Genomic DNA, 15,040 nt, shown 5'->3' with positions numbered 1-15,040 from the left:
CATCTATATAAATGAATTGGCAAAAAAAAATCCAGGAAAAGGACAAAGAAAGCTCCCTGTCTCAGCCAGCTGGGACTCTGTGTTGGGGGAAAATGTGTCCTCTGAGAATTTATAATCACAAACTTGCCTACACATTACTTTGGGGTTCAAATGTACACTATCAGCATGATCTGGGAAGCTCCCAGTCAGGAAATTAACAAATAGTTGTCCCAGATTGAAACTAATGTAGGATGCCATGAAGAAACAAATATAAGTCTTTGACAGGACAAATGTCAAAAAGGACATAGATCATTCAGGATTCCCACAGATAAAAAATTATTGTCAACCTAGAACACCCAGAAAAATTAGAATTAATAAATGAGAAACTTTTCAGACAAACAAAAATGGAGAGAGTTTATCAAAAGATCCTCACTAAAGGAATTTGCAAGGATAGCAATTTAAAAAAAAGAAAGAAAGAAATCGATTTACAATTGATCCAAATTGCAAGAAGGAGTGATAAGCAAGGAAACTGGTATACATGTGGATAAATATAAGCAAACAATGATTGTAATGATTAAAAAACAAAGTATCTTAAATAAGAAAATAAAATTTCTACTTTTAAAGGAACTAAATTATTGGATAACAATAATGTGTAAGATGGAAAGGAAGTGATGAGCGGAAAGTGTACTAAGTTAAAGATAAAAATTAATTTTAGACCTTAAGATGCTATTAGGATGAACTACATGCAATTCCTAAATTCAACTCTTTATCTAGAAAATATTGTTAATTTCATGTGGTTCAAGCTAACATACCACAATTTTAAAGAGAACTACTGAGAAAGTAGAAATAAAAAGCACAGCTTACAAAAGAATAGAGAAAAGTGGAATAAAGACCTCAATACAAAAAAAGTGGGCAAGAGGTGATACCATTAATATAAAAGTTTGAATATGAAGAACAATGCAAAATATGGGTTGTGGCTACAGATAGATATTTGAAAATTATAAAGGAAATTCAGGATACTGATAAGGGTGGAGAGAAAGAAATCAAATTTCTAAGATTTTATTTTTAAAACTGGAATATGATTACACAGTTCACAATTTGCAATGAATTAAACTTATTATGTTTAATAATACAATTTTTAAAGCCATAAATTATTTAGAGCCATTAAGTTACAAAGACAAAAAAAAAAGAACGAAAAAACCCCTAATATGTAGTGTTTTCCAGTTTCTGTGGTATAAACATTCCCACGATATTTAAGATACCATTGTGACATCACTGAATGCAGAGTTAATAAGAGATGTACAGTAGCACATATATAGTATTTTCACCATACAGCTAACAGTGGATATAAGTAATTTCAAAAGCATAGAACATAGGAAAATAATTAGGAATAATGAATCTTAAATATATTACATAGGTCTTAAATGATTTACTTGAGTAAATTTATATAATTTAGTTTTTAATAATGGCTCTGTCTAAAGACTGGCTTACAAAATTCCTGAAAATTTAACAATCAATTTTTCACAAGCCAGTAAAAGCCATGACCAGCACACCACTGTGTAAGTATGAATCCAAAACAGTTTTGTTCGTTCGTCCTTCCTTCCTTTCTTCCTTTCTTTCCCTCTTTCTAAGGTTTTATTTATTTATTTATTTGAGCAAGAGAGAGAGAGGGGCAGCGGCAGGCAGAGGGAAAGGAAGAAGCAGGCTCCCTGCTGAAGAGAGAACCTAATTTGGGGCTTGATTCCAGGAACCCAGGATCATGACCTGAGCAAAAGGCAGATCCTTAACCAACTGAGGCACCCTGGTACCCCTGAAACAGTTATTAATGAGTGATATCAGAGAAAATGTTGTGAAGAACCTCTGAAAATCCTTTTCTTCATAAAAGCAACGAGAATAATGGAAGAAGTATAAAAATAAACATACTCTGTTGTGTGGAAGTTAACAAAGGTTTCCAGGAATTCAGGGTGTGTTAATTTAAAAAAAAAATCGCTGAAAAGTGAGTTTTGCCTAATTTTAACTTGCCCTATTCCAGTCTACTTCATCCCCAGTTCTGTAGTAGCCTTGAAAAGCAACAACCACAGTCACAGTGAAAACTACCTGTCTGGAAGTCACACTACACGGAATAATGGATCGAAACTCCCTCAAGCCTCCATTCCCAGAAAACTGTCATTATTTGACTAGTCTGATGGTTCTCTGGACAGCCCAATTTGTAGGCTGTCTTTATTTGATCTGACTTGGAGTTTGCCTCGTAAATCTCTTCCCCCACCGCCACCTCCAAAGAAGTTTGTCCCAAACTATTAGAGACAAATTTTTAAGAATGCACTTGCTTGATGCATTAGACAATAGGGCAAATAAGAGGTCAACCAAAACATTCAAAAGAGAAAATTGGGAAATAAGATATTCACAGACAGCTTTGAAAAGCTCTGATATGAACCCTGGTATTGAAATGGCAATATACGTCCAGGATTGTGCTCATACTTAGGAATAACATGACAAGGCCCTAAGGTCATCGCTCTGGCTGACCTACATATATACATAAGCAAGAAATAGGCAGAATTTTAAACAGGCCGGCTGAGTGTTGACTACATAGCCCAAATTGCATACAGAGTCCCTTGGCAAACACTGGGAACACCTACTGGTTGCAGGCATATAAAGAAACCTCTGTCTAATCATTATTCTAGGAAACCGTATTCAAAGAACTAACAGAAAGTATGAGGACAATATCTTTAAAAATAGAGACTATCAATAGTTAGAAATTATTTTTTAAAGGATAAAATAGAAATGCTGGAGTTGAAAAGTACAGTAACCAAGTGAAAATTTCACTAAAAAGGTTCAATAGTAGGTAAGAATCAGCAAAACTGAAATACATCAACTGAGACAAGCAATTTGAGAAAAAAGGGAAAGAGATGAAAATGAACAAAGCCTCAGACACCTGAGGGATTATCATTTAACATACAATATACTCATAATGGGTATTACAGGAGAGGAGAGACAGAGAGGCAGAAAGGATATTTGAAGAATGACTGAAAATTCCCCAAATCTGATGAAAAACAATGTACACATCCACAAAGTTCAATATATTCCAAGTAGGATAAATTCAAAGTGATTCACGTGTAGACACATCACAGTTAAATTGTCAAAAGCAAAAGACAAAGAATTTTGAAAGCAGCAGGAGAGAAATGACTTGTCAAGTCAAGGAACCTTTAATAGTTGTTTCTCATTAGTAACCAATGAAGCCCCAAAGTGGGGTGACATATTCAAAGTGCTAAAAGAAAAAGAATTTATTTTATTTTATTTTTTTAAAAGATTTTATTTATTTATTTGACAGACAGAGATCACAAATAGGCAGAGAGGCAGGCTCCCCGTTGAGCAGAGATCCCGATGCGGGTCTTGATCCCAGGACCCTGGGATCATGGCCTGAGCCGAAGGCAGAGGCTCCAACTGAGCCACCCAGGCACCCCAAGAATAAAAATTTTAATTAAGAATTATGTATCAAGCAAAATTATCTTTCAAAACTGAAGGATCAACGTCTATCATTACAGCATGAAGAGCTCCATGACCTGCTCCAAAATGAAAATTATTAAAAGAAACAAAGAAAAACTAAAAAACCCACAAAAACCAAATTTTACACCCACCCCAATCAAAAAATTAAAAATTAAAAAATTTTATCCTAGGAACAAACAGCAAATGAAGAAACATCCCTTTGGGAAAATTTATAAATAATTGGCAGGAAAGGTGAATATTTGTGGTTTTTCAGAAAGACTGCTGCCTGACACCTCACCCCCACCCGCCCTGCAACCCTGCTCCTAGCTTAGTGAGGTGGACACTCTACTCCAGAGGCCAAGAACACAGAATTGTTTCCCCTCTCAGCTACCAGCTAGAAGGCTTTGTTCTTGGGAAAAACAGGACTTAAGCGTTTTTCATCCTGCCCCCAGCTGTCTGTGGCTGAGACTAAGTCCTAAGTGAATGTGGTCAAGAGCTCGGGGCTCTCTTCTTTCACCCAACCTCTACCTTGGGCATGGCACAATGAGAATCCTGGAGGAAGTATAATATAAGGGAAATGCAAGTTCAAACCACAATGAGATAACATTTCACAACCACCAAGATGATGTATAATAAAAACAAAACAAACAATACGGAGTGTCAGTGAGAAGAGATTTAGAAAAATTGGAACTTTCATAATTCCTACAATCTAAAATGTAAAACAGTGCATTCGCTTTGGGAAAAAAACTTGGCAGTTCCTCAAAAGATTAAATCTAGACTTGTCATGTGACCAGCATTTCCAATCCTAGGTATATACCTAAGAGAACTGAATGATTCTATTCATAATAAAAGTCTAGAACAAGCACATCTATAGCAACAGAAAGTAGATTAGGGGAACCTGGCTGGCTCAGTTGGAAGAGCATGCAACTCTTGATCTAGGGTTTTTAGTTTGAGCCTCACACTGGGTGTAGAGATTTTACTTAAAAAAATAAAATCTTAAAAAAAGAAAAGTAGATTAGTAGTTACAGGAGTTGGGGGAAGAGAAGAAAGGGAAGAAAGGTGAGTAGCTGCTTATGGTTATGAGTTTTCCTCTTGAGGTGGTAAGTGTATTCTGGAATTAGCACTGGTAACTACTGCACAAGTTCATGCCAATAAAAAGTCCATTGAGTTGCATACTTTAAAAGGGTGAGTTAGGGGCACTTGAGTGGCTTAGTTAAATGCCTGCTTTCAGCTCAGTTCATAATCCTGGAGTCTCCAGAGGGAGTCCACATGGGGCTACCTGCTCAGTGGAGAGTCTGCTTCACCCTCTCCCTCTGTCCCTTCCCCTGCTTGTGCTTGTTTGCTCTCCGGCTCACTCTCTCTCTCAAATAAATAAATAAATAAAAACTTTGAAAAAAAATAACAGAGTGAGTTAATGGTATATGCATTATATTGAGAGAGAAAGAGGAATAAAAGGAATAGTTACTCTTTACTTGGTCATTATGGCTTAGGACGTTTGAAATCACTTGGTCAGCCTTATGCAGTGTTAACCAAACACTAACAGCTTACCTCAGTTCCTGTTTCTCTCCAATCCCAAGCCCGACTTCCCCCTGGCCACACTTTGCAGTCCTTATAGGTTTTAGTAGAGCCTTGTACTTTCATTTGCCCCCATGATAGGGAAGCAATTTCAGGGGAGGACATAAGGAACTGAACAGAACTCTGAAATTAAAAGAAAAATATGTTATGAAGTAAGATTGAAACAACTCCAAAATACTGGAGCTATAGTATACACAAAAATGTCTTTTAAAATATAATACTGTAGGGGCGCCTGGGTGGCTCAGTGGGTTAAAGCCTCTGCCTTTGGCTCAGGTCATGATCTCAGGGTCCTGGGATCGAGCTCCGTGTTGGGTTCTCTGCTCAGCAGGGAGCCTGCTTCCTCCTCTCTCTCTGCCTGCTTCTCTGCCTACTTGTGATCTCTGTCTGTCAAATAAATATTTTTAAAAATTTAAAAAAAAACGTATACTATATACAAAATGCAGTAAACCCTGGTCCCCTATGAGTTAAGAAGCATCTTTGTCATTTTTGTGGTTGTGGCTTCTCTAGAGGTCTAAAAAGTAAAATGTTAACTCTTGAGATTCTGAATCATTTAACTATGGAAACTAGACACTATATTACTTCTCAGACTCTGCAAGGAATTATTGATATTTTGAGAGATAAAATTAAAAGATTTACTTCAGCATGATGGAGTGAGGAGGTTGACACATCCTTTCTCCAAAAAGCAAGTATAAAGCTGGATAAACCTTTCAAAATAATAACTTTATACTCTAGATATAATAATAAAGGCATACTACAAGCTGAGAAGTCCTTCTTTATGAAAACCACTGAACTTTGGAGGACGGTAACATGGCGTGTTGTTCTTGCCTGGGATTACTGTCATGCCCTCAATCAGTTCAGCAGGCACAGAGGTTCAACTTGGTTAAGGCAGGATATGAAAATCAACAATACTCTCGTTGCTTTGGCCAGAGGAGGCTTGATTGATTTAGAGCCTTATATATTAAATTGGTGATCTCAGCGACAAACAAATATGGAAGGCAGGTGGCTCTGCTTCATTGGTATTGTGGGCCTGTTCGGGGCAAGCGATGGATTTGCAGAGCAGGCAGGGATTTAACAGGAATTTCTTAGAGGTGACATAGCCATAGGGGGCTTGATGAGCTTTCTACATATCCAGAGTGGACCAAATGCTGTGAGTGTATGTATCAAAGGCAAAAACCAAGGAGGCCTAAATCATGCAAACATTCTAGCCTGTGGAGCCAATAGCACATGCAAAACTGAGAAGCAAGATGGCTCAAGAGGACTTAGAACAATGTAAAAGCCAGGCAAGAAATGGAAACAGTCTGAACATTGCATGTACTCCTCAGTGCACACATTGACCCACCAGTAGAGAGTGAAAGTCTTTTTATTCTTTTTTTTACGATTATTTATTTATTTATTTGACAGAGAGAGATCACAAGTGGGCAGAGAGGCAGGCAGAGAGAGAGGGGGAAGCAGGCTCTCTGCCGAGCAGAGAGCCCGATGTGGGACTCGATCCCAGGACCCTGAGATCATGACCTGAGCTGAAGGCAGAGGCTTAACCCACTGAGCCAGTCAGGGCACCCGAGAGTGAAAGTCTTATTGGCTTAAGGTGTTCGATCACAATTTTTCTTTGGCTGAACACTAAGTGATACAGACATAGGGGAGACCCCTAGGAAACCAAGTTTAAAAAAAACAAGAATAGAAATTAAAGGGGTGCCTGGCTCATTTGGAAGAGCATGTGACTCTCGATCTCAGGGTCATAAGTTCAAGACCCATGTTAGGTATAGAGATTACTAAAAAATAAATGGGAAAAAAATGAATGAATGAATGAATGAATAAAATAATAATAATAAACTTTAAAAAATGAATAAAAATTAAAAACAGATCCTGGTGGCCACACACTGCATGGGAGATAGAAATCACAGATTTAGTCTAGGCAAGTGACTAAGTACAAAGAAAGAATAACATGCAGTAGGGAGAAGACATATACAAATAACTAATTTTTTAAGATAATTTTTTTAATATGAAGTAACTTTTAAAAAGTGGTATAAGGGAAGTATAAAGAGTTGTTATGGGTGCTGAGAAAGACCTGTGTTAGTCAGTCTTCTAAAGTTTCCATAACAAAATATGGCAGACTGAGTGGCTTAAAAAACAGAAATTTTCTCAGTTTGGAGGCTAGAAGTCCAAGATCAAGGTACCAGCAGGATATCTGGTGAGACCCCTCTTCTTGGCTTGCAGATGGATTCCTCCTTGCTCTTTTTTTTTTTTTTAACACATGGCCTTTCCTCAGTGCATTAGCACTCTTGGTGTCTTTCTTGGTCTTTTGTTGGGGGCAGGTGAGGGGTCGGTTCAAATTCCTAATTCAATCTTTTTTACTAGTTATAACTATCCAGATTTTCTTGAGTTTCAATAGTTTCTGTTGTTCTAGAAATTTGTTAATTTCCTTTATCTAATTGGTAGGCATACAGTTATTTATAATGTTCCTTTATAATCCTTTTTAAAATTACTATAGTTATGTCCCCTTGTTCATTTCAGATTTTAGTTACTTGACTTTTCTATTTTCATCTTGACCTGTCTAGCTAAAGATGTGTCAAATTTGTGGTTATTTTCAAAGTATCAATTTTTGGATTTGTTGCTTTTCTCTATCTTTTTATTCTCTATTTCATTAATATCTTTGCTTATCTTTATTATTTCCTTCCATTTATCTTGTGTTTACTTTGCTTTCTTCCAGTTTTTTATTTGAGAGAGAGGAAGAGCAGGGTGGAGAGGGAGAAGCAGGTTCCCTGCTGAGCAGGGAGTGCAATGTGGGGCTTGATCACGGGACCCTGAGATCATGACCTGAGCTGAAGGCAGAGGCATAACCAACTGAGTCACCAGGCATACCAATGAATAAATCTCAAATAGAAAAAGTTAAAGAACAAAATGTGCTCTCTAGAGATTACTCTGGAGAGAATCACTGAGAACAGTTTTGTATACATTTTTCTAGAGTTTTATATAAAACATTTTAGACTTTCCCATATTCTGAGTTTGTACCTTTCTTCTGCCTGGAATGCTGCTTCCCTAAATCTTCCTGTGGCTCTCTGTCTGACTCAGTTAAGTGTCCTCTCAAAAGCTGGGTCCTCAGAGGGCATTATGCTTAGCAAAGTAAGTCAATCAGAGAAAGACAATTATCATATGATCTCCCTGATATAAGGAAGTTGAGAGGCAACGTGGGGGGTTTGAGGGGGTAGGAAAGGAATAAATGAAACAAGATGGGATTGGGAGGGAGACAAACCATAAGAGACTCTTAATCTCACAAAACAAACTGAGGGTTGCCGGTGGGGAGGGGAGTAGGGAGAGGGTGGTAGGGTTATGGACATTGGGGAAGGTATGTGCTGCAGTGAGTGCTGCAAAGTGTGTAACCTGGCGGTTCACAGACCTGTACCCCTGAGGCTAATAATACATTATATGTTAATAAAAAAATAAAAATAAATTTTTTTAAAAGTTGGGTCCTCAGAGTGAACTTTCCTCACTGTCCTATCTAGAATAGCCTCCCCACATTATTCTTAAATCCACTGCACACTTTATTTTTTTAAAAGATTTTATTTATTTATTTGATAGACAGAGATCACAAGCAGGCAGAGAGAGAGGAAGGGAAGCAGTCTCCCTGCTGAGCAGAGAGCCCGATGCGGGGCTCGATCCTAGGACCCTGGGATCATGACCTGAGCCGAAGGCAGAGGCTTTAACCCACTGAGCCACCCAGGCGCCCCACACTTTATTTTTCTTCAGAATGTTTACCGTGTGAAATTATATATTCTTTGCCAGTCTTATCCATTTGACTGTAAGATCTGTGAGAGCAGGAATTGCTTCTGCTTTATTCACTATTATATCCCCAGGAGCTAGAATGATGCTTGGTGCATACAATAGGCACTTCTTGTTGAATGAATAAATTAATTACTATTTTAGATAGAATACAGTACTTTCATATGATTTTTCCAAAAACTTAATTTTTGTTTGCTAGATAGCTTCACAAATACACAAAAAGAGAAAATACTATGAGCCTTCAGGTCTTCTTCGTCCAGCTTCAATGGTTACTAGCTTTTTTCCATTCTTAAATTTTGATGGGTATCCCTCCACTTTGGGGGGGTAGGGCAAATCTGAAGCAGCATATCATTTCATTTGTGAATACTTAATTATTTATGTTTAGCAAATAAGGGCTTATTTTAGGACTTTAAAATAAACACGACAATCTTTAATAGCATATAATACCTGGTCCATGTTCAGTTTTCACTGATTGTCTTTTTTTTAAAAGATTTATTTAGGGGTGCCTGGGCAGCTCTGTCATTAAGCATCTGCCTTTGGCTCAGGTCATCCCAGGGTCCTGAAATTGAGTCCCGGACTGGGCTTCCTGCTCAGCAGCAAGCCTGCTTCTCCCTCTTCCTCTCCCTCTCCCACTCCCAGCTTATATTCTCTCTCTCACCGTGTCTCTCTGTCAAATAAATAAATAAAATCTTACTTTTTATTTCTATTTTTATCTTATATTCATTGAAAAAGATTTATTTTTAGAGAGAGAGCACATGTGTGCGTGCATGTGTGCAGACACTTAACTGACTGACCACCCAGGTGCCTCACTTTTTTTCAGTTTTTTGAAGATGGAAAGTTATGCTATCTTTTTTAATACAAGTCTTCTTTTAAAATATAAGTATTTACATACAGGCACATATTTCTCTTTAAGGAATGCTTTAGGTGCATCCCCTATGTTTTAATATTTTATGTTTCAGTTTTATCTATCTAAAAGTATTTTCTCATTTTCCTTGAGATTTCTTCTTTGAACCACTGATTATTTGGGTGTGTGTCACTTAGTATCCACATATAAATGAATCTTCCAAATTTTCTTCGGTTTTTCATTCTGGTCTAACTCCATGTTTAGAGAACATATTTGGTATAATTTCAATACTTTTAAATGTGTTGAGACTTTTTTTTTATGCCCTAGCACACGCTTTATCTTGGAGAATTTTCCATGTGCACTTGAGAAAAATGCATATTCACTATTGTTGTCCAGTGTCCATAGGTGTGTGTTGGGTCTAGTTATTTTATGGTATAGTTCAAGCTTTTGTTGTTGTTGACATTCTTCTTAGTTTTCCTAGATGACCATCATTGAAGTCTCCAAAAATTATTGCTGAATTCTCCATTTTTCCTTTCAATTCTGTAGGTTTTGCTTCACGTATGTTAGGGCCTTGATGCATTGACTCCTTGTGTTTTTTTGAAGATCTTATTTATTTATTTGAGAGAGAGAGCGAGAGCACGCACAAGTGGGGAGGGGAGGGAGAAGCGGGTTCCCTCTTTATGTGGGGCTCCATCCCAGGACCCTGAGATCAGGGAGCTGGTTGAAGCTCCTGTTGATGGGAGCTGAGTTGAAGGCAGCTGCTTAACTGAGTGAGCCACCCAGGCACCCCCTCTTTGTGGTTTTGATAAATTCTAGCTTTAGGAATGAAGCACTGACCTTTATATCTCTAGCTATAGGAGTGAAGCACTGACCTAGGCTAATGCATTGAGTACATTCAATTTCACTTTCTACACTGGTCACACTGGCTGAATGGTTGAATACATGAGCTGAGATGTACCAGTCAGTGTCAGTTTGGGGACTTTTGGGGGGAAATTCTGAGATAGTGAGGCTGGGATGGATAGAATATAAAAGGGTACCTTAAAACTGTCAGTACCAAAAGGGAAATCTGTCTGAAAATTCAGCCCATGCAGAGGAAGGTAACACAGAGAGACATACTAGGAGAGTTACCACCTGATCAGACCATACCTCAAGCATGAGCTAACATACCATTGGTCTTTTCATTATGTAAGGTGATAAATTTCCTTTATTGTTTAAGCCTGTTTATCCTTTACTTGCAACTTAAAGATTTTGACACAACTTAATGACTCACCAATTTAATGATAACCAAATGTCACCTGTTTTTTTTTTTAAGGTTTTATTTATTGATTTGTGAGAGAGAGAGAGAGAGCATGAGAGAGCAAGCACAAGTGGGCAGTACAGGAAGGGCAGAGGGAGAGGGAGAAGCAGGCCCCTGAAGCAGGGAGCCCAATGTAAGGCTGGATCCCAGGACTCCAGGATCACGACCTGAGCCGAAGACAGATGCTTAACTGACTGAGTCACCCAGGCACTCTCCCGCCTCCAAATGTCATTTTAATAGTATTGAAGAAATACTTTTGCAATGTGGTTCTGCTCGGCACTCCTGGAGAACTGATGTGTGATATACCATAAAATTCCACTGAATGAAAAATATACAATAACTACTATAGTCATGATTAGATGTCATCTTGGAGTATGGAATTAAAACAGAAATTTTACCTAATAATATGTTTCTTTTGTCATAATCAAGTGATAAAGATCTGATTTGTTCATTCATCCAGGCATTCACTCATTCATTTTCCTCCACATGTAAAGCTAAGGGAATGTGTTTCAAACTCTTTGCCTAAATCACAGCAACAAATACATATCATTATATCATAACACACACACCTAAAAACATACATATTTTGTATGTATTTCTTGCAATACATTTATCATACTTTTCCTTATTTTGTGATACACTATATTCTGTACTTTTTTTTTAGCACTCCTTTTTTTAGTACTGTTCCATTTTTATTTTTTCATTTTTAATATAATTTTGGTCTTGATCCACCAAATTGATTTTAAAACCAACTAATGGGTCATGACCCATAGTTTAAAAAGCAATACTGCAGGCTAAGGCTATATTAAAAAAAATAGAGGGCAGCATGTGCACTGACTACATCAAAATGGGAATGGAATTCTAGAATAGGGTCTGCTGCATCTGTACTGAATGTACAATGGCTGGGAGTTGTTAGAAAGAAACTAGGGTAGCCAGTGTGCCACGTGTGCCACGGATTACTTAGGAGCCTTACTCAGGGCAGGATTTCTTCTGCAATTATAATGTAAGTACAGTATCTTAATATTTTAACAGCCAGTATAACCTTTCTAGTCCACATTAGTGAATATTAGTCTTCGCTGTACAAGATACCAAACTGCATAATGTGATTCTTGCCCTCAATTATCTAATAGTAAAGTTAAAACATATACACGCATAGCAACAATATGAGCTTTAATACATTTTAATATCAGCAGTTTCCTACATAAATTTTTGTAGAAAAAAATCGTTATTCCACCAGAGAAATTAGTCTCAGCCATTCTTTTAAGGCAAAAGAATAGACTAACGCATAACTCTTTAAAAAAAGATGGTAAGGGGCGCCTGGGTGGCTCAGTGGGTTAAGCCTCTGCCTTCAGCTCAGGTCATGATCTCAGGGTTCTGGGATCGAGTCCCACATCAGGCTCTCTGCTCAGCAGGGAGCCTACTCCCCCCTCACCTTCTTTCTCTCTGCCTACTTGTGATCTTTCTCTATCAAGTACACAAATAAAATCTTAAAAAAAAAAAAAAAAGATGGTAAGACACTTCTAAAAGTGCTTTCTTCAATGAGTAGAATTCTGCCACAACACAGAATTTGGTTATCATCAGGAAAAGAAAAAAAAGGCTGGTTTAAATCTTGTTTATATTACAACTTCCTTTTCTTTTTGTATATTTTCTTATTAAACTATCTTGAAGGACACAGATTCCTATTTCTGTTGACACTTAATAGCTTTTTCTCTAAATATAACATATACACACACACACCCATCTAGATGTATTAACTCTTTAAAAAGTGAATTCCAGGGGCACCTGGGTGGCTCAGTTGGTTGAGTATCTTGACTTTGGATTTCAGTTCAGGTCAAGATCTGAGGATCCGGAGATGGAGCCCCATGTTGTTGGGCTCCCTGCTCAGCGGAGAGCCTGCTTCTCTCCTTTTCTCTCTCCCTCTGCCCCTCCCCATGTTAGCACATGTCTTGAGCACATGTTGGCTCAAGTCTTGATCTCAGGGTCTAGAGTTCAAGCCTATCCTTGGGCCCCATGCTGGGCTTGAAAACTACTTAAAAAAAAAATGTTAAGGGGCTCCTGGGTGGCTCAGTTAAGTGCCTGCCTTCAGCTCAGGTCAAGATCTTGGGGTCCTGGAATGGAGCTGGCTCCTGCTGCTTCTCCCTCTCCCTCTGCTCCTCTCCCTACTGTGCTTGCTTTCTCTCTCCCTCTCTCTCTCTGTCAAATAAATAAATTAAATCTTAAAAAAAATTTAAAGGGAAGCCTGGGTGGCTCAGTCATTAAGCATCTGCCTTTAGCTCACGTCACGGTCCGAGTGTAATGAGATCCAACCCTGCATTGGGTCCCCTGCTCAGCGGGAAGCGTGTTTCTCCCTCTGCCACTCCCCCTGCTTGTGTTCCCTCTATCATTGTGTCTCTCTCTGTCAAATAAATAAATGAAATTTTTAAAAAAATTTTTAAACTAAAATTTAAAAAATTTTTTAAAAACTTTTTAAATTTTAAAAAATCTTTAAAAAATTTTTTAAACTACTTAAAAAGAATTTGAAACAAGGTATGATATAAACCACATAAAATCAGAAAATTTGTGATTAATCAAAGGTAAAATACACAGTATAGGCAAATAACTATATTTGGAACAGAGAAAATGCTTACAATTATTGAATTTTGTTCTGTATTTCAGGAAAGAAACATAATGGTCTATATCATTCTCATTGGCTAAAGAAAAAAGTAATCATTTTTATCAAGAGAGAAAAAAATCCAGAGGTGCCCGGGTGGCTTAGTTGGTTAAACCTCCAACTCTTGATTTCAGGGTCATTGGAATTGAGTCCCCCTTTGGGCTCTGTACTGAACCTGGAGCCTGCTTAGGATTCTCTTGCTCCTTCGCCCTCTGCCCCCCCTTCTCAGGTGTGCGCTCTTTCTCTGTCTCTCTCTCTCAAAATAGAAATTTAAAAAAAGAGAAAAAATCCATATCGTAAGTGGAATTTATAACCTAGAATACTGACTCCTAATCCTGAGTAATATACAAATTCTTTTTTATTTTTTAAAAGATTTTATTTATTTATTTGGCACAGAGAGAGAGAGCGCACGTGGGAGCAGAAGCAGGGGGAGTGGCAGAGGGAGAGGGAGAAGCAGATTCCCTGCTGAGCAGGGATCCAGACAAGGGGCTCAATTCCAGGACTCAGAGATCATGACCTGAGCCAAAGGCAGGCGGTTAACTGATGGAGCCACGCAGGCACCCCACAAACTCTTTTTTTTTTTTTAAGATTTTATTTATTTATTTATTTGAGAAAGAGAAAGAGTGAGAGAGAACATGAGAGGGGAGAAGGTCAGAGGGAGAAGCAGACTCCCTGCAGAGCTGGGAGCCCAATGTGGGGCTTGATCCAGGGACTCCAGGATCATGACCTGAGCTGAAAGCAGTGGCCCAACCAGCTGAGCCACCCAGGCACCTGCCCCATAAACTCTTTTTAAAGGGAAAGATTTTTTTTTTTAATTTTCCAGTACTCTTGAAAATTCCATTTTAAGAAATACTACTGTGAGAAATTAAAGTCAACATAACAATGTGAATGTACTTCATGCCAATTAACTATACACTTAAAAATGGTTAATGGGGGGGTGGGAGGTTGGGGAACCAGGTGGAGGGTAATAGAGAGGGCACGTATTGCATGGAGCACTGGGTGTGGTGCAAAAACAATGAGTACTGTTACGTTGAAAATAAATAAATAAAATTTTAAAAAATGGTTAATTAGGGATGCCCAGCTGGTTCAGTCGGTTGAGTGTCTGCCTTCAGCTCAGGTCATGATCCTGGGGGTCCTGGGATAGAGTCCCGCATTTGGCTACTTGCTCAGTGGGGAGCCTGCTTCTCCTTCTGCCTGCCTGTCCCCCTGCTTGTGCTCCCTCTGTCCCTCTCCCTCTGACAAATAAATAAATAAAATCTTTTTTTTAAAAAAAGATTATATCTATAGTCCCACAATAAAAAAGTAAAAAAAAAAAGAAAGTAAAGCCTTGCTTTAGGAAAATGTCTATGATTGTGAGTTATCATAGCACATTTAATGTGTAGTAAAATACTGTTTTAAGCAACACTGCTTAAACACAAGCCTAAATTAAAACATT

General features: G+C 38.1%; 1 protein-coding gene across 1 annotated transcript in view; it reads right to left on the bottom strand.

The window, feature by feature from the left end:
• Positions 1 to 15,040, bottom strand: part of AAMDC (adipogenesis associated Mth938 domain containing) — a 40,302-nt gene that overhangs the window by 22,648 nt on the left and 2,614 nt on the right. Inside the window, exon 2 of the mRNA XM_046015030.1 lies at positions 5,011 to 5,160. Coding sequence (XP_045870986.1) covers positions 5,011 to 5,142 — 132 coding nt within the window. The 5' untranslated portion in view covers positions 5,143 to 5,160. The remainder of the gene's footprint in view (positions 1 to 5,010; positions 5,161 to 15,040) is intronic.

This window comes from Meles meles, chromosome 8 (genome assembly GCF_922984935.1).
Source record: "Meles meles chromosome 8, mMelMel3.1 paternal haplotype, whole genome shotgun sequence".
Taxonomy (NCBI): Eukaryota; Metazoa; Chordata; class Mammalia; order Carnivora; family Mustelidae; genus Meles; species Meles meles.
Note: the sequence above shows the minus strand (reverse complement) of the source record. Positions and strands in the feature narration are given on the sequence as shown.